The sequence below is a fragment of the Vombatus ursinus genome, unplaced genomic scaffold (genome assembly GCF_900497805.2).
Source record: "Vombatus ursinus unplaced genomic scaffold, bare-nosed wombat genome assembly UNPS02014662.1, whole genome shotgun sequence".
NCBI lineage: Eukaryota > Metazoa > Chordata > Mammalia > Diprotodontia > Vombatidae > Vombatus > Vombatus ursinus.
In genome coordinates, this window is record NW_020954440.1 from 336,003 (window position 1) to 354,614 (window position 18,612).

At 40.1% G+C, this 18,612-nt stretch overlaps 1 protein-coding gene across 2 annotated transcripts; it reads right to left on the minus strand.

Annotated features, from left to right (window-relative positions):
* Window positions 1-2,500: 2,500 nt before the first annotated feature.
* MS4A3 (membrane spanning 4-domains A3) lies at window positions 2,501-17,998 on the minus strand. Of its 2 annotated transcripts, none has more exons than XM_027861329.1 (7): window positions 17,912-17,998; window positions 16,147-16,305; window positions 12,318-12,452; window positions 10,510-10,566; window positions 7,206-7,361; window positions 5,828-5,929; window positions 2,501-2,868 (listed from the first exon to the last, which is right to left on the minus strand). In XM_027861329.1, the coding sequence occupies exons 2-7, from the start codon at window positions 16,300-16,302 to the stop codon at window positions 2,839-2,841; spliced, it is 636 nt and encodes a 211-aa protein (XP_027717130.1). In that variant the 5' UTR covers window positions 16,303-16,305; window positions 17,912-17,998; the 3' UTR covers window positions 2,501-2,838. The 2 variants fall into 2 exon arrangements, with proteins under 2 accessions (XP_027717130.1, XP_027717129.1); XM_027861328.1 differs by having other exon boundaries at window positions 2,501-3,238.
* Window positions 17,999-18,612: the final 614 nt, after the last annotated feature.

Consider the following 18,612-nt stretch of genomic DNA (forward strand, 5'->3'; position numbering starts at 1 on the left):
TCTCTCTCTCTCTCTCTCTCTCTCTCTCTCTCTCTCTCTCTCTCTCCTTACCCTTTAGACATAAAACTAGGAACTTATGAACTTTGAAAGGTCAGGAAAGGTTGCCGTCCAAGCTCCATGCATTGGCATCCATGACAAAATTTTCAAGAAGATGGTCTGGTGCTTCAATGCAGCCCCTGGAACAACCTATGAGATCCAGCCCAGCAATGAATCAGACCACGCAGTAAAGCACCAGTTTCTGCAAGCAAAGGAGCAATCCCATCCATCATTTTTGCCTCACCTGGAAGTGGACTTGGTCAGGCAAATGCTTTCAGTTGGAGCCCACTCTCCCCAGGGACCAAGGTGATATGGGAAGAGTGCGCCCTTAGTTCAGGGAGATGAATTTATATTTCTTTTCTTACTTACCTTTTAAGTTTCTTATCAATGTTATTTGGTTAAGTGATACTAGGGTGCTCATCACTGGATGAACCAATGACATAGTGAAGAAATTAGCATGAATAGCTTAGCACAGTGCCTGGAACATAGTAGGCACTTAAATGTTCATTAATTGATTGATAGATTAAATAGGGCTCAAGACAAAAACCTCAGAAAGACGTTCTCAAACCTATAAACTTGAGGTGGAAATCTAGGCAGACTGGTTAGCATTCTGGGAACCTGACTCATCAGTAACAGTGGGAGTTGGGATGAAAATACTCAGAGTTGATAAGGACTATAAATACTCTTAGGTGTACACAGAACTGATTGAATGTCCATGTACAAAGGATTTTGATTGATGGGTCAATGCTATTCTGGATGGAGGTATCTCAAAATGTTCCAGAGCCCTTTTCAACACCTTGCTCTGTTCAAAATGTTCACAAGTGACTTAGATGAAGGAATCCAAGAACTCATTGCTAGGTCCTCTCCAACACCCTGATGGTCATCTTTGAATTATTCATAAATTTGACAAGCACATGCCATCTAAAACACATTCCCATCATGGAGGGAAGGAGGTATTTGATTAGAATTGTAAACAAGTGAATGAATATTAAGAACATCAACAAATTGAGATGACTAAAGCACATTTCTAGCCATGTCATTCTTCTGCGAGAAGAAGAAGATGAAGAAGACGACGGAGGAGGAGGAGAAGCTTCATTGCTTTCAGGATAAAATCAACTCTTTGGTTTTTAAGACCCTTCATAATGTGACTCTGATCTCTATTTTCAAATTTATTTAGCATTACTTTCCTTCATACGCTCTCCATTCCAACAAAACTTGACACCTTCCTGCTCCCCACAATGTAGTCACTGGAAGCTATAGTTCACTTGTTAGGGATGATGTGGAGGGAATTCTTGCTGAGGGACAGACTGGATGATATTTCCACTGAAATTCTATGAGACAAACCTATCACTAATTCAGGTTAAAATGAGAGGGAGTGTGGCACAGTGAATAGAGAGTGAGCTTCAGATCTAGGAAGACTTGGGTTCAAGTTCAGACTTCAATACATACTGACAAGCCAGATAGTCTCTCAGTGTTCTAGTCAATTCTCAAAGACTGTAAGTTGCAGAGAAGGCACAAATTTGCATTGTTACAAGGAGTTCCCTTGCCCATATACCAATGAAATCACAAGTCTATATCCCTGTCCTTAATATTTTAAAAACAATTTGTTGACATGCATACTGCTTGTTTATATTAAGCTTGCGGTCTACTGAAACTATAACTGGACTGACCTGGTTCTTTAAGGTTCTCTAAAGTTACAATAATTAGGCAGCGGCCCTAATAGTCTTAAAAGGCGAAAGTAGCTCAACGCCCATCATGACCCTTCCATTCAGTTCCTTTTTCCACGTGTACAAGATCCTTCAGAAGAGCTGGACACAGCCTCCTGAGATGGAGGGGGGAGCACCACTAAGACATGGGAATATCTTTCTTTGAGTGTCAATGCCAACCTTTTCTTTGAGACTTGGTTTCTCTCCTCTGGCTCCAGTGTAGAAGGAGACTCTGTTACCCCTCCTAAGGAATTTGAATTGAGAACTTTTATAGTGTGCTTTCTGGAAAAAAGAGAGATCCAGTCACCTGTTTCAGCACAGCCATCATGGTAAGGATCCATCAAAGATAGTTTATTGAGCAATAGAGAGTTGTTTATCCCATCCTACAATTATCTAATAAATGCTCAATGTAGAATCCAATACTATAGCCAGCTTTGGAAATTTCTAAATGGGGGCAGCTAGATGGCATGGTGGATAGAGCACCGGACCTGAAGTCAGGAGGACCTGAGTTCAAATCCTGCCTCGGACCAAACACTTGACACTTACCAGCTGTATTACCCTGGGCAAGTCACTTAACCCCAATTGCCTAAAAAAAAATTAAAATTAAAATTAAAAAAAGGAAATTTCTAAATGGAAGAACAATAAGGTAAATAACTTCATCACATCCTTCTTCCCCCCAACACATACTTTAAGGATGACAACTTGAATTGGTCAAAGTGACTACATTCTTTCATAACTCAGATAGAGAAAACATTCAGCACGTTTAACACAGGGATTGCATGATTTATTGAAAATAGTAGAAAAAATAAAATCTTAGGTGTTTCAACCCAAACAGCCAGGTCTGGGTCACAGGGAGTTTAATTTGAAGTGGAAGGGAGGCTTGTATGATGGGGCAGAGGACTCTGAATTCTTCTCACCAAAGCTCAGGAATGAATAGCCAACAGAGTTCTTTATCTCTATTATAGTTTCAGTTGAGGCAAATGTGTCCATGATGACAGTATCACCAGTCCAGATCATTTGTGATTGTTAGTCTCTGAAGTTCACCTGTCTTGAGGTTCATCTTTATATGATGCACATCCAGCATATTCATTGGTCTCTAAATCTTTCCTCTCTTTGTTCTAGACAGCTAGAAGGGAATGAGTGTTCATCAATGGGATCTTCCATGATAGCAGGCAAAATTCCAATGAAGCCAAAAATATGTGTAGTGGGGGGGGGGGGGAAGTGTTTGGAAAAGGCACAGAAGAAGCCTGCAAGGAACCCAGAAGTCACATTATGTTGAACGGGAAAAACTGAGGCCACACTATTCAGTGGGGTCCCATAGGATAAAGATTTGTTCAACTGATAGCTTTAAAAGAGTGTTTCTGGAGCTATCTCTAGGACTATTTGCTTAGTATCTCAGTATCATTCACTGGGACTGAGGTTTCCAAGCTTTCAGAATGCTATTTGTCAAGGGGCATCCCAGCGACCACAGAAGAATCAGGAAGAGACAAAACTACCTGTAGTATGAAGTCAAACAAAAAAGAAAAGAAAATTGTTCATTGCCCTTAATGATTACCTTCAATCTCTTCCCACCATCTCACCATCATCTCTTTTAACACTAATCAAAAAGCATTTGTGAAACCCTTATTGGATGCTAGACACTGAACTATCTGGGCATACAACAGTAACCAAAAATAAAAATCAAGGAGCTTCATGCAAATAGTGAAAGAATGTGCATATTAAATAGGAAGATAATATATACTGAGTAAATGGAAAGCAACCTTAGAGAAGGCTATGAGAGACTTCAGGCTGGAAAGGCCTTGTAGAGAAAGTGGTACTGAAATGGAGCCTTGAAACTATGGATTCTAAGAGGTCAAAGGGAGGAGGGAGATCATTCTGGGCATGGAGGAACAGCCAGTACAAAGGCCCAGAGACAGGAGACGGACCATATGTGTAGGAAACCAAGTATGGCTATATCTTAGTGTGAGTGGAGGAGACTAAAGTATCAGAAGACTGGAAAGGTATAAAAGGACTATATTGTGAAGACCTTTAAGTGTTAAAAATGAGTTTATATTTGGTATTGCAGGTAATAATAGAGAACTATCAGAGTTTATCAAATGGGTGGAGGTGTTACTATGGTCAGACCTACAGTTTAAGAAAATGACTTTGGTAGTTGCTTAGAAGATTGATTGGAGTAGAGAGAGATGAGACAGCGAGGCTAATTAGAAGGCTAGTACAATAATAGTCCAGGTGAGAAGTGACGACGAATAACAATAAGAGGTGGCTTTGTAAGTAGAAATATATATATACTTGTGTATGTGTATATGTATGTATATATGTATATCAGAGAGAATCTACATCTATAGATGTATAGATAGCGATATCTATAAATCTATGGATATGAATATATACATTACCCATATCATATTATATATAAAAAATTATATATTATATATACAAGATTATATATATGCCACTACATATGGGTATACACTGCATTTTGTGTGTATGCGTTTGTGTATATGAGACACAGAGAGAGAGAGAGAGATGGCTATGGATATAAAATATGAAAACTGAGAAACTAATTGTGTATCAGAGATTCCCAAACTTATTTAGCCTACCGCCCCCTTTACAAAAAAAGAAAAATTACTCAGTGGCCCCCTGAAAATCTACTTTCTTTAATCTTTTGATTTTTTTTCAACTTATGTCATTTCAAAAAATATATAATTTTTTTAAATGTCATATCTTAAATTTAATAATTTATTGTAAAATTATGGAGTTTTTTCCTGAATTGAAATTTTGGTGATGTAATATTGCCTCAGGTAGTCATACAGCATCATATTATAAACAAGTCATTACATACTCATATTCCTGCCGATGCATGCTGGACTTCCCAATAATGTACAACGTGCTCGCCTGTCAACACCTGTTGTTAAGACCTATCGGGGGACTTGACCGTTGATTGGTTATAACTCACGTTTTGTGTGTCTGTTTGGAAACGAATGTAATCACTATGACTTTAACTGTTATACAACACATTAAACTTGTATGAACAGTTTTTCAAAGTTTTCTTCTCTTCTCTTCTTTCCTTACGCTTCCACTGCCCCCTTATTTTTATTCAATGCCCCCCAGTTGCCCCCAAGTCTATTACCGCCCACCTGGATCATTCCAGCACCCCCCCCCAGAGGGTAGTATTGCCCACTTTGAGAACCTATGGATTGTTTGGGAGTGAAAAGCTGAAGATGGCACTAAGATTGTGACCCTTGATGATTAGGAGGATGATGGCACCTGTAATGTTTCTAGAAAAGTTTAGAAGAGGATGTTTAGAGGAAGTTTGGTTTGAGTAGCCAACTATCTATTTCAAAATATCTGATGGGCAATTGGCATTGAGGTACTAAGACTCATGAGAGAAAACAGAGCTTGACTTCTAGATCTAAGAATCTGCGTGGAAAAATTGAACCCATGGGCACTGATAAGATCAGCAATTTAAGAGTGTAGAGAGAAAATAATGGAAACTCCAGGAAAGAGTTGTAAGGGTGCTGGAGTCTGCTCTCTGGAGTTCATTGTTAAAATTTTAGTGTAAGCACTTACACCTCAAAAATCTGTAAGCACTACAAATCAGGTTTGATGTATCGTTTTGTTGATTGTCTATATTTAAGTGATAGAGAAAATAAAAATGATTATTTTAAAGAGTGTAAAGTGTACAATTTAGAGAATCAATTGTTAAACATTTGCCAGGAAAACCCTGGGGTACACCTGATTAGTGGGCATGGCATGGATGAAGATTTAACACAGTAAACTAAAAAGGAACGGTCAGACAAGGAGAGGGGAACAAAAAGAGAGAATTTTAATGAGAACCAAGAAAGGAGAAAACATCCAGCAGGAAGTGTCTGCCAGTGTCGAAAGCTACAGAGAGGTCAAGAAAGATAAAGCCTGATAAAAAGGCATCGCTAAATTTGGAGAGAGTAGTTTCAGTTGAATGGTGAGATTGGAAACCAAAGTACAGAGTGTTCAAAAAAAATTAAAAAGAGATAAAGTGGAGACATGGAGTGTTGTTCAGAGGTGTCAAATATGAGACCCACATGTGGTCCACAACACGAACTCACCTCATTAGAGTCACAACAGTTTGCTTTACACTCCAGGATTGTGAAAGAGATGGTAATGCAGAATTCTAGCACAGTGAGTATCAGCATCAAAGACAGGATCCCCTGTGGAAATCAGTGTGAAAATCAGGTCAACCAGCAAATCAGAAAGGATGGTTTTCTAATCCTGATTGAAGCCCGATTTTTCCACTGGAAAAGCCCTTATCCAGCCCCAAATAGTTCTGGATCAGTTAAAGGCTGAAAGCTGATGTACTGTCCTAGCCTAAAACCTAGGTCCTGACCTGACCAGGACAGTCATACTCTGATGATTATTGCAAAGATCAATTAGAACTTTCCTATGTAAGATACAGTCACCTCAGATGCAAAGTTGAATAAGATTATTGGCTCCTAGATAGTAGAGACTGTCTTATTTTTTTTTCTCTTTGCATTCTTTGTACTTTGTGTTTTTTCCTTTCTTTTTTTTCTTTTTGTTAGGGTAGGAGTGGGGACTAGATCTATGATTTCAATGGTATAGGAACTCTAAATGAGAAACTCTATGTACCAATAGTAGTCTTAATTTATATTCTTAGAAGAGAGTTGCATGAGAGATTAAATGACTTGCTCGGGATCACAGAGACAAAAGTAGGTCTTGAACTTAAGTGTACCTAACTCCAAGAACAGCTCTCTATCCATTATGCCATACTACCGTGTGAATAGCAGGTGTTTAGTAAATGGTAATGGAAAGAGTGGTGGACTTGAAGTTGACAGAGACCAAGATTAAAATCCCACCACTGCCACTTACCATCTTTGTGATTTCGAAGCAAATCATTTCACCTCCGTGAGCCTCAGTTTCCTCATCCATAAAGTGGTATACCAGTTATAATTACTGAGGAGGTATAGTTAGTTTCTTCAGTAGGACTCTTCTCTACCAACAGATATTACAGATCCAGTCCAGACATCAGATTACCCAATTCACAGGGTCCTCAAGTAGGACAATGTATGCAAAGCATTTTGTAAACATTAAAGGCTGGTAGAAGCATTGGTTACCATCTGTTGAAGGTCCTTTTTTCTTGTGTATCATTGTGACTGATATTTGGACTGATTACCATCCTTGGACCAGTTTTCCTATCTCTCCCTCTAGCTCTTTCAGCCTTCCTGCCTTCCCAATATTTGCCCAGCCTCAGTCATTTATTCCCTCTTGGCTTCTGGTTTTCACGCACTCTTTGGATCTACATTGCCCCATTTACTGACTCTACCCCCTTTCAACCTTTATGCATTCCCATCCTTGACTTCAGTTCTACTGGCCCCAGCCAACAATTGTGCACCCCAATCTCTCTGGCTCTGCGCACGGTTCGGCATCACACAATTACTATCTGACCCCGCAGAATATGCAAAGACTTACAGCCAATGTGAAAGTGGTCAAAGTGCACACGTTAGGAGCTGCCAATGAACAACTGTTGACTTGCCAGGCATTTAGCACAAAATTGATCGAGAGAAAAATGAACCCAACTACAGAGATAGTTGCACTGGCAATGTTCATCCCAAAACTGCTTTGCACCTGAAAAAATGATCACAAGAACATGAAGTACATATGGGCACAGAACAAACCCTCTATTTTTCCAGGCAACACAGAAATGCATCTGATAATAATTTTTACAGAATTAGTGCTACTTTTAGGATGACCTAGTCTTAACTTTTTCGTTTCACCAATGAAGAAACAGGCTAAGAAGGGAAAGTGTGTTGTCTGAAGTCACACGATAAGTATGGAGCTGGGATTTGAACTTAGTTCCTCTAACTCCAAATTTATTCTTTTGTCATGCCTACATAGGGGCAGATAGGTGGTGCAGTGGATAAAGTGCCGGACCATGGATTCAGAAAGGCTCATCTTGCTGAGTTCAAATCTGGCATCAGATACTTACTAGCTATGTGACCCTGGGCAAGTCACTTAGCCCTGTTTGCCTCAGTTTCCTCCTCTCTAAAATGAGCTGGAGAGGGAAATGGCAAACCACTCCAGCATCTTTACCAAGAGAACCCCGAATGGGGTCACAAAGAGTCACACACAACTGAAATGACTGAACAACAATAACAACATGTCTGGATGTGTGAGCAGTACAAAAGGATATTTCTGTATTGAATCTCTGGCTTGTGGGAGAGTATGAGATAGAAAGAGAGAAGAGTCAACTTCTCCCCTGCAATCTTCTACATCACTTTGTACTGTAATGCCCTGGTACATCTGGGCAACATTTTAAATTAGTTATCTGTGTTTGTTATTTCTCCCCCTATTAGATTGCAAACTCCACCAGGACAAAGTCTGTGTCTTATCTAAATATTACATATCTACAGCATGTGGAAGATTGTTTTCTATATGGGAGGCAGTTGATATGTATTTGAAGTATCACGATTTAATAAGGCTAACCACTGGCTGCTTTTTGTAGACAATTCATAAAACTGGTTGGTAATCTCCATTGGTGGAAGAATTAAAGATATACAATGACAAATTCATAACTAGTTGAGTTATTTGGGGGAATGGGTCTGGGCCTATGACTTCACAAATGTGGAGATCTCCCTGTGCGAAAACTCCCTTCATTACTGCAATTGTCAACTCTTCTGTGACTTAGTCTTAGAAAATTGACTGGGAAGGTGAGAGATTGAGTAGTTTTCTCATGGTTACATGGCTAGTATTTGTCAGAGTCAAGACACGATACCAGGTTTCCACAGGTCCAGACCCAGACCACTACCCACAATACCTTTCTTCTTCAGTTTTTGTTAGCTGATGGGGACATTAGATGTGAAGTCTCAGAAATTCCCATCATTCATCCTTGATAATATCATCTCTTCCCAGGGTAAGAGTTTGCAAGTTTGCTTTATTCATTCTTAACTCATCTTCTAATGAACTTTCCATACTTTCCAGACACACCCAAACCTTGGATGAATGAAAAAGAGTCATAGCGCCTCACTATCTCTCACCCTCCCCTATCTATCTGTTGCCAAAGCCTGATGATTTCACCTTCACGACATCTCTGAAGAATGGCCCCTTCCCTCCTCTGACAATGCTACCGCTCTGGCACAAAACCTCATCACCTCATTCCTGGACTATTAAAAATGACCTGCTGGTGGTTCTGTGCCTGACTCAAATCTCTCTCCACTCCAATCTATCCTACATTCAGCCACCAAAGTGATTTTCTTAAAGTGCAGGACTGACCAGGTCACTTTTCTCCTCAATAAACTCCAACGGCTCCTTGTTGTTGCAAAGATCTGAAAAGATTAAGATCGATCCTGTATCGTTTTCTTATTGATCTTATTTATAATTAATTGATTTTGTCCTGTAACTCCTTTTGTCCCATAACTTTTTAAGTCATGGTTCTTTGACTCTGAACTTAGTTCAGAATTCAGCTGGCCTGTAAAGGGTTAATTTAAGAAATCCAGCTCTCCTGCCAATCATGGCTCTATTCTTGTCTCAAGGAATTTTGCAAACCTTGGGGAATGTGTGTGAACACAAAGGGAGCCAGGCCTGATACCTTTCCTCTACCAAGCTATCCTTCAAGGATATCTGGTTTGCTGTTCAAAAGTCTGGGCTGCTGTCTCACAGCTGGACTTCAAGAAAGAGCACTGCTTAGTCTCACGAGAGAAGGGGGAGGGGTTGTTGCTCATCCCCATTACCAAACTTCCAATGAATCATGTTGTTCCCTGTATGTCAGCTTTGTAAACAATTGTGTTGCCCTCCACCCCATGATGTCATCTATCCTATTCCATTGTTCTGTATGCCCCAAAATTTATAAAAGGGGTACTGTCCTTCTCCTTGGGGTCTTTGGCGTAATAAAGGCAATCCACTTGCCCATTTATTGGCAGGTGACATTCCCCTCTTAATAAAGGTTATCTTGCATGAAGATTTGCCTCAGTTTCCCTTATGTTAAAATTCAAATGGTGCGTACTAAATACAAAATCTTGTTTGGTGTTCAAAAAGCCTTTCATAATCTAGCCCCCACCTACATTTCAAGTCTTCTTACAACTCATTTTCTCTCAGGTACCCTTTGATCTAGTAACACTGCTTTTCCTTGCTATTCCATGAGCAAGACACTCCATCTCTCAGCTCTGGGAATGTTTTCTATCTCCCATGCCTGCAATGATCTCCCTGATCGTCTCTACCTATTGGCTTCCTTTAAATCCGAACTAAAATCCCATCTTCTAGAGGAAGCCTTTCCTAACCCCTATTAATTCCAGTGCCTTCCCTCTGTTAATTATTTCCTATTTATCCTGTATATAGTTTGTTTGTACATATCCAAATGCTTGTTGTCTCCTAGATTGTAAACCCTGTAAGGGCAGGGAACTTTTTTGTATCTCCATCACTTAACATAGTGACTGGCACAGAGTAAGCATTTCTTACTGACTAAGGTGGCCTTGGCTAACATTTCCAAACTGGCCCAGTTTGCCCCTCATTAGGAAGCCTTGTAGCACCCTGCTCCCGGGGCTCACCCTATTGGTACCAGACTAGTATAGACACCCAATCAGCTTTAGATCTAGAACTTCTGAACTCAAGTGATCTACCAGCCTCAGCCTGCTCAGTAAAATGGACTTGAAGGCATGAGTCTCCATGCCCCAGAGCCACACTAAATGGAGGCTGGTTGAGTGATATATCTTCTCTTAGAAGGAAAAAGATTAGACTCTTTCTATGTCCTGAGAGAAAAAGCAAGAGTGTTATCACTTACCAAATTCCTTGTGGGTTTTCCTCCAGCTGCAACGGAAAGGGATCCTGAAGTGATGAACTGGTAATAAAATAAGAAACATCGTAAAGAAATGTCAGGCTTCAACCATATTGTCTCCTTCCTCTCGACGTGGCTCACCAAGTATTCAGCTAGTAGGCAAGATGCTGGCCTAGACGCCACATCCCTAAATTCACTTGTGTTAGTAAGCAACAAGACCTGGGTTTGAATCCTGCTTCTGGCAGTTAAAGGTAGCATAAACTTCCGGAAACTCAGTTTCTTTATCTATTAAATGGGAATAATAATAGCACATAGCTCATGGGGTTGTTATAAGGCTCAGGGAGATAATGTTTGTCAATTGATTCACAACTCTGAAGTACTCTGTGTACATGAGCTATTTTTATACTTATTCTTATTGTTACCATTAGGTATCATTCCCCTAACTGTCACAGATTGCTATCCATCCTTGAGTTTTCATCCATTGTGATTTTTTTTTCCATTTCTTTCCCTAAGTCCTCCACAGGGAATATGCCTAAAAGATCAGAGGTCTTCCTCTGAGGTTCTTTGGACATTTCATAGATACTGATGCAACGCTCAGGCTTTTCCCCATACTCTTACTCTAAAACCAGTCCATGTCCCATTATGTTAAAAATGTATCCATCAGGATTCGTCTTATTTTACTTTTCCTAGACTTGGTTATTGTCCTTCATTCTCAAAGGTCGGGGTCAAGATACGGCGTGTCTGACTGTGACTGATCAGACCAATATAAACTGGAAGGCTCTACCACAGGCAAATAGAATAGCATAATATCAGAGTTAGGGTATCAAGTCTGCCTGGGTTTTACAAAAGGGAGAAATTGAAGCTCAGAAATGGGAAATCATTGGCTTAAAAACAAGCAAGGTGGTATAGTAGATAGGATTGTTGTATCTGGAGTTGGGAAGATCTGAGTTCAAATCTAGCCTCATTCACTATCCATATGATCCTGGACAAATCATTTCACCTCTCTCAGCCTCGGCTTCCTTATTTGTAAAAGGGGAATAATAATAAAACGTCTACCTCCCAAAACCAGCATTATATGTATATTAACTATTGTTATCATAAAATAATTAGCTATAATTATTAATATTAATTAGTATTACTAATCAATGCTAGGTATTATCACTATATACTATGTATTGATAAGACTAAGTAATACATACGTGTGTGTGTGTGTGTGTGTGTGTGTGTATATATATGTTTTACAAGGTACTTTACAAAGTATTATTTCATTTTATCCTTATAACAACCCTGGAAGCTGGCTGTTGCTGCTATTGTCATTGTCACTATCGTTATGACACGAGGAATCAGTGACAAAACGTGACTCGAGCTCACAGACTCTTGACTCCAGTCCCAGAGCTCTTTGCGTTACCTCACTTTGTAAATTACTCCACCTTTCTCAGCACTTTTAAGGTTCTCATCCTTATGCAGTGACCACAGAAACCCTACATCCTTTTTTCATAAAATTTCTGTGGTATGTAGGTAAGCATTACCAAAGTTGCTGACTCCCAAGTTGTGAGAAGGTCCAGCCAGGTTCAGTCGTCTTGTCTCATGGAACTGAGTGCTTTATAAACCATAAAATTACTACAAGTGTGAATTTTCATCAATATGTTCATTCAACAAGTATTCATTCCATGCCAGGTATTATGCTATGGACTGGTGATACAAATAAACATGTTACAATGCATATCTTCAAGGAACTTAAATTCTACTAGAGGGAAAATCAACATGAGCAGAGAAAAAAGAAATCCAAAACGTTAGTGGTTGAGAGTACTCACAAATGCAGCTCCCCAGAAAGGGTAGCCTATGTAGAGCATGAAAAAGGCGGTTCCGGAGAAATCAAAAGTATGTTTTAATAAGCCTAAAAATACCCCTAAGGCAAAGATCATACTCCCGTTCAGGATCTGGAGAGCCTGTAAGGAAAAGAAAGACAAAATAAAGAGGCCTATTTACTTTTTGTTTTTTTAACTGGAGAAGAGGATGGTTACAATTAAGGAACCACAATGAATTACACAAGGTTTCCCCTTCCTCTCCATCCTACTCCTTGCTTTACAAGGAAATTAACCTGACCACATCCCACCTATCCAGAGATGAAATTATAATTACTGACATCATATGAGTACCCCATCCCTGACTGTCAAATGAGTCCAGAAACGGAGGATATCTGGAACAGAAGAGGTTATAGAGGTGCGACCTTTTGACTGAGTCCAAGTTTTACAGATTTGGACTCAGTCAAAAAGCCACACTCAAGGACCTAGAGGATTACACGAGGCCTCAAGGCCTCAGGTTCCCCACCCCTGGATAAATCCAAATACCATCACGGGGGTGTGAGATAAGGGCTTCAAAGGAAAAGACTTGGCTTAGAATCTTATAATCTAGCCAACAGCTCACTAATGTTCAGACTCCTTAAGAGTCTGCCCAAAATGATGAATGTTCTAATAAACCTTGTCTTTGGCCGAAAGAAGGCTTGGGTCAAATTCTTTCAGGCAGGATCTGCATGTTGTGATTTTGGGGTCCCAGAACCTCTAAACCCCTGAACCTCATCATTTTGGTGAGCCATATGGGGAAACTGCCTAACCCCAAGTTCTTCTTTAGCCAAGACTTGAAGGTACATAAGCGTCCCCCCCTTTTTTTTGCTCTGCAGTTGTTGCTCTCCAAGCACCAAGAGTTGGAGGTGTTTTTGGGGCAGACAGTTATGAGGCTGTCCAGCACTCAGCCTGACACTCTCCAGCTCTTGGTTCACTGGGTCGATTTGAAGCCATGGATCTGGGTACACTTTCTGCAGCATAGAGGACAAGGACGGACACCCTATCTGGAAGTGTATGCCCAATTTTGTCAATTCGCTCAGCACTAGGGAATTGGGGAAAACTGCAGATGCTTTTTGGTTCCCTGAGGCTTACTTGCTCCCTTCCCCCTACACCCCTGAATCCTCCTTCATGGACGTTACAGGGAAAAGTTAGAACAGCTAAAAATATCTTGGCAGACTCTGGAGGTTTTGTGATTGATCATTACGGAATTTTGAGACTCCTTACAATCCTGGTCGCTCCTTTCTCCCACTCGCCTCTCTTCAGTCAAGAGGGTATCTGTTAACCCCTCTCATAGGAAAAGAGAGTTTCAACCTTTACCCCTCAGTTTGATTTTGCCCTCCTCCACCTGGGAAAGGAAGGGAAGAGGAGCTGCAGCTATAGCGTGGGCTCCCCTGGCAATGGCCTTGGGCCCTAGGGCAACCTTTGCCTGGAAGCATCACCCAGGTTCAGCACATCCTGCTGAAGGTAAAGAAACTGGCCTCTGAACTTGGGTAAGCATGCTCTTTTAAATTTGTAATTTTAACTGTTAATGATGACATGTTGATTCTCTGTGTAAAGTAATTGGGAAGTACATTTAACGAAACTGAAGTCACCTGATTGGTAATGGGTTTGTTTCAAGTTTCAGATTGGTGAACTTTTTCTATCAGTTATGTCAAGCAACTTTTCATAATTTGGTTACTGCTAAAATAATGTGGCTATTGTTGGTTATTGTTTTAATGTGTAAACTTGCCAAAAAGTTTGTTTGGGCTCTGTCTTGCTGAGAATTTGCAAGTGTATAGAAATCTCTAACGATTGGCTTTTTACACCAGGACAAATTTAAATTTGAGATGTAAATCCTGGAAAAGTTTTTCCTAAGCTGTGATTACTAAAACTTGCTGTTTGAGGTAAAAGCTCATAGGATTTTACTTTGAATTGTCTGGTGGATCACAATCCATTGACAATCAATAATCCACCAGTTGAGAGAAATGCCACAAGCTACTCAGAGAATGTGATACTGGTGGGAAGTCAGCATTGGGAAAAGCTAAGAGGACAATTCTAGCCTCAGTCTAAGATGGGATCCTCCTGGCTCAGTTTCCCCATTATGTTCCTTTGAAAGGGAATGTTACCCACCTGGCTATTCTTGAGTCTGGTTATGAGGTGGATTTGATACTGCATGGTTGGAAAACTGAATTACCTGAATCCAAACAAAGTTAAGGATGTTTTATCCTCTCATATTTGCGTCCTAAATCTAGTCCCTGCTTTGTATCTGGACTCTGCAGTTTTTTCTGTCGGATTTGTGTCTTCCAGACTACAGGTCATTCATCTACAATTGATAGTAAACAGTGGGTACCAGTCAATGTCCCCCCCCATCATTGCCCGGATGCAGCCTGTGCTCCGTTCCAGTCAACCTCCTCATTGGGACCCCCTCGAGGCAGGGACAGCTCTACGCCCCTTGCCAGCAGGAAGCAGTTTCAAAACCTGATACCTTCGCCCCTTACCCCAAAAGAATTTGGGCCCCATTTGTTTGAGGGTGGAATGATGAGGATGGGATCTAGACCCCAAAAAGGAAAAACCCTGGACTTTCCCACAGGGGCAAATCTCTGGGGGTCCCCTCAGGCTATAATTCTCAGGTTATAATCAACTGGCAAAATCATTGTGGAGCTCCCTATGACCCCAGGTCACTTCTCCATTCTCCCTTGGCCATGGGGTCCAGGTCCCTAGAATTCTATTACCTCATAGACGACTTGGCCGCTCCTAGATCCCTCCCGTAGTCTTAGTGTATATAAGGTCCATCTTGTCTCCATTAAGGTGCTTAGATTCTTATAATCTAGCCACTGCTCAGATTCTTAAAATCTACCCACTGCTCTGATTCTTGTAATTTAGCCAACATCTCACTAATGTTCAGACTCCTTAAGAATCTGCCCAATGTGATGAATGTTCTAATAAACCTTGTCTTTGGCTGAAAAAAAAAAAAGGAAAAGGCTTATAAGACCTAGAGCTAGGAAGGATCCTGGAAATCATCTGGTCCAACCCTCTCATTTTATAGATGATAAAGAGAGGCCCAGACAGATGTAGTGACTTGCTTGAGGTGGGAAATCCAGCATTGAAAACCAGTTCCCCTAACTCTGAATCCAGTTTCTTTTCCATATCGTAGATTGGATTTAGATGTGGGCTTCTTAACTTTTTGGAGTCATTAGACCCCTTTGGCATTCTAGTGAAGCCTTATGGAGCCCTGCGTGTTTAGAATAGCTGCATCACTGATTTAAAATTTGAAATGATTTTTCTAAATCACCAGGCCCAACCCTCTCATTTTATATATGAGAAGAAAAAAGCCCAGAGAAATGACATTACTTGCCCAAGGTCATATAGATAGTAAGTGAAAGAGCTTCAATTCAAACCCAGATCTTCTAATTCTAAAGTTTTTCCATATACCATACTTTTATGGATTTTTTCCATAAGGTCAGGGATTCTTAACCTGGGGTCTGGAAATTTGGGGGTTTTTTTTCCTTTTTATATTTTGATTGATTTTCTTTTTAATCCTATGAATTTTATTTTATGCATTCAAAAGCATTATTTTGAGCAGAGGTACATGGGTTTCTCCAGATTGCCAAAGGATTCCAAGAAACAAAACTGGTTAGAAAGCCTTGCTCTAGGTTACATGAGCACTCTGCCTTTTCTTGATTTGCTAATCCCAAACCACATGTCATTACAACTGAGCAGAGCCACTAAGATGAAGAGTTAAAGTTAGTCAAGTCTACATCTCCAGGCCTATCTGTGTAAACTGGCTCTCAACTTTCATTGGAAGCAGAGGCTGACATACCCCAAGGACCTTTGGATGCCCTTTGAACATCTTCAGAGATTCATCCAAAGCCTTATAGGAGGATCTAGTTGCCTCATTCTGGTCCAACTGCGTGATGTGAGTACTGTTGGTTAGGGTGGTCACACATTGTGGACTCTCTCCAATCTGCTGAGTCATTGGCTGGAAGACAAAAGGATAGAGAACTTTCCCACTCCACTGGCCAATATGAGAACAGTGATTGCAGCTGATTCTATGCACCCAAGTGAATCAGGCCTTCTCAGGTGGAGTGCTGAACATTAGGGAAGGTCACCCAGTAGTCAACTCAATTTGAATCCTGAAATGTTCTTTTATAATAAAATTGCTTTAGCCTGGAGTAGGTGTTTTATTTGTCCTAATGAGCTGAAATGAGTAAATCATTTGCATAAATGGTGAGAAAATCTCTCTCTCTCATTTGCTCACTTGCTCTCTTACTCTCTCCCCCTCCCTCCCTCTCACAGATGTGTGCATGAATGTATGTATGTATATATATATCTACATACATACACACATATACATATATATGGGTTATAAGTATCAATACACACATCTATAATATAAACTATATATACAATTATCCCACCATTGAATTAAAATGAACATTTTTATATAGCTATTTCTATATAGACATATCTATGTATATATCTATGTATATAGTTATATGGATAGGGATATAGAAAAAAAAAGTGAATCTTCTATTCTGAAAGGCGATCTTCTATTCTGGGAAACTAACTTATCATCAAGCCAGAGCAGCTGTGTTGTAATTTGTGTTATAATTGGAAATATTTCATTATACCATTGGAGACAGATTGAGAGGTGATCTCTACCACCAAGCTAAATCTATGGCATACCATCTCCAAGTGGGTCTTCTTTAATAATGAGAATTTCTCATTTCATAATGAGAAAGAACTGATTATGCAACAAATTAACCAGTGGACAGCCTGAGTCTTTCAGTGGTTGCCTTGAAAGGTTACAAAGTTCTTAAGGAAGTTATTGATGCTTAGGTCATTTCTCTCTGGAAAAGGCCAAGGACAATTCCCCAAGCTAAGCACACCTAGATGGGTTGTGGTCTGTATTGATGGAGAACATTTCCATAATTATGAGATTCTAAATCATAGATTCTCAAGTCCAGCCTCCTCATTTTATAAATTAGGAAATTGAGGCCCCAGAAAGCTTAAATGACTTGACCAGGTTCACACAGTAAGAATTTGAGATAAGATTTGAACCCAGGACTTCCTGACTCCAAGTCCAACACTGTGTTACAAATGAGTTCATATTTATAAAGTGCTTAGCACAATGCTTGGCACATAGTAGGTGCTGTATAAATGTCTCTCATTGATACATAAGCAGATGTGCCTATATTCTATGGGGTGAATTTGTTACATTTTTGTATATTTATATTATCATAGCATCTTGGATTTGGTGCTAGAAGAGACCGTAGACACCATCTAGTCCAATCTACTCACGTTACAGATGAGGAAACTACATTTCAGAGAAGTTCAATGACTTGTCCTGGGTCATACAGGTGGACAGCATCAGGGCCAGGACTAGAACCCGGATCCTCTGACTTGAAATCCAGCATTCTTTTCAGTGTTTTACACAACTTCCCTCATTATATTAACAATGGTTCCCTTTAGAATATACAAATCTTTCATTTCCAAGGATGCTAGGAGCAGTTTACCAATAGGAACCTTATTAGAGAGGTAGGCAGGAAGGAAGACACAAAGAGAGAAGGATTAGTGAGAGCTACCTGGAGGTAATGTTGGCAGATGTCGGCTGCGTTCCACTGCTATGTCTCCTGGGTGTCTCTGCTTATGGAGGTGGAGGGAAACTGTCCCTGCAGTGACTGCCTCAAGCAAAACACTGCATCTTCACCTTCTTGAAGGGGTTACCCAATACTTGGTTTGGGCAATAAAGATGTTGTGTTCTCAAACATGTCCAAATAGCTTCTGCTTTCCCTTTAAGTCAAAGCAACCCCACCATCATACAGGAAGTGGTACGAAAAATTTATGAAACTGAGGGAGAATACGTTCAATTTTTGGTTTGCAAGGTCAGCTCCAAACACTAATTGGGTCAAAGCTACATGAGAAAAGTCCCGTCTTGGGCTCTCTTTCTTTACCCTGAGTAGTTAACTAGTTAACTAGGGTGATTAGTGTGTTTTGGGTGGGGGGAGTAGGGGAAGAAAAGTCTTCAACAAGCATTTATTAAGTGCTGTGTCCCAGACTGTGCTAAGTACTGAGAATACAAATACAAGCAGAAAAAAATTCCTGCCCTTGAGGAGTTTGTGGTCTAATGGAAGAAGACAACCCTAGATAGTGGGTCTATAGTCGTCTCTGTTCAAACAAAGCACTATAAAAATGTGTTCATTATTATTATTATAAATTCATTATTACATGGATATGTATAAATAATAAGTATAAATTCATTATTACATGTATGGCTCACAAAACC

Bases quoted from the DNA above. Each gene is read 5' to 3' on its own strand.
- MS4A3 (XM_027861328.1), bottom strand. From the start codon at position 16,302: ATGACTCAGCAGATTGGAGAGAGTCCACAATGTGTGACCACCCTAACC. The intron at 12,453-16,146 runs GTATGTCAGCCT...TTTTCCTTACAG, and splicing joins GGCATCCAAAGGTCCTTGGG to GCTCTCCAGATCCTGAACGG. The intron at 5,930-7,205 runs GTAAGTCTTTGC...TGATTTCCACAG, and splicing joins TGACCACTTTCACATTGGCT to GGGATCCTGTCTTTGATGCT.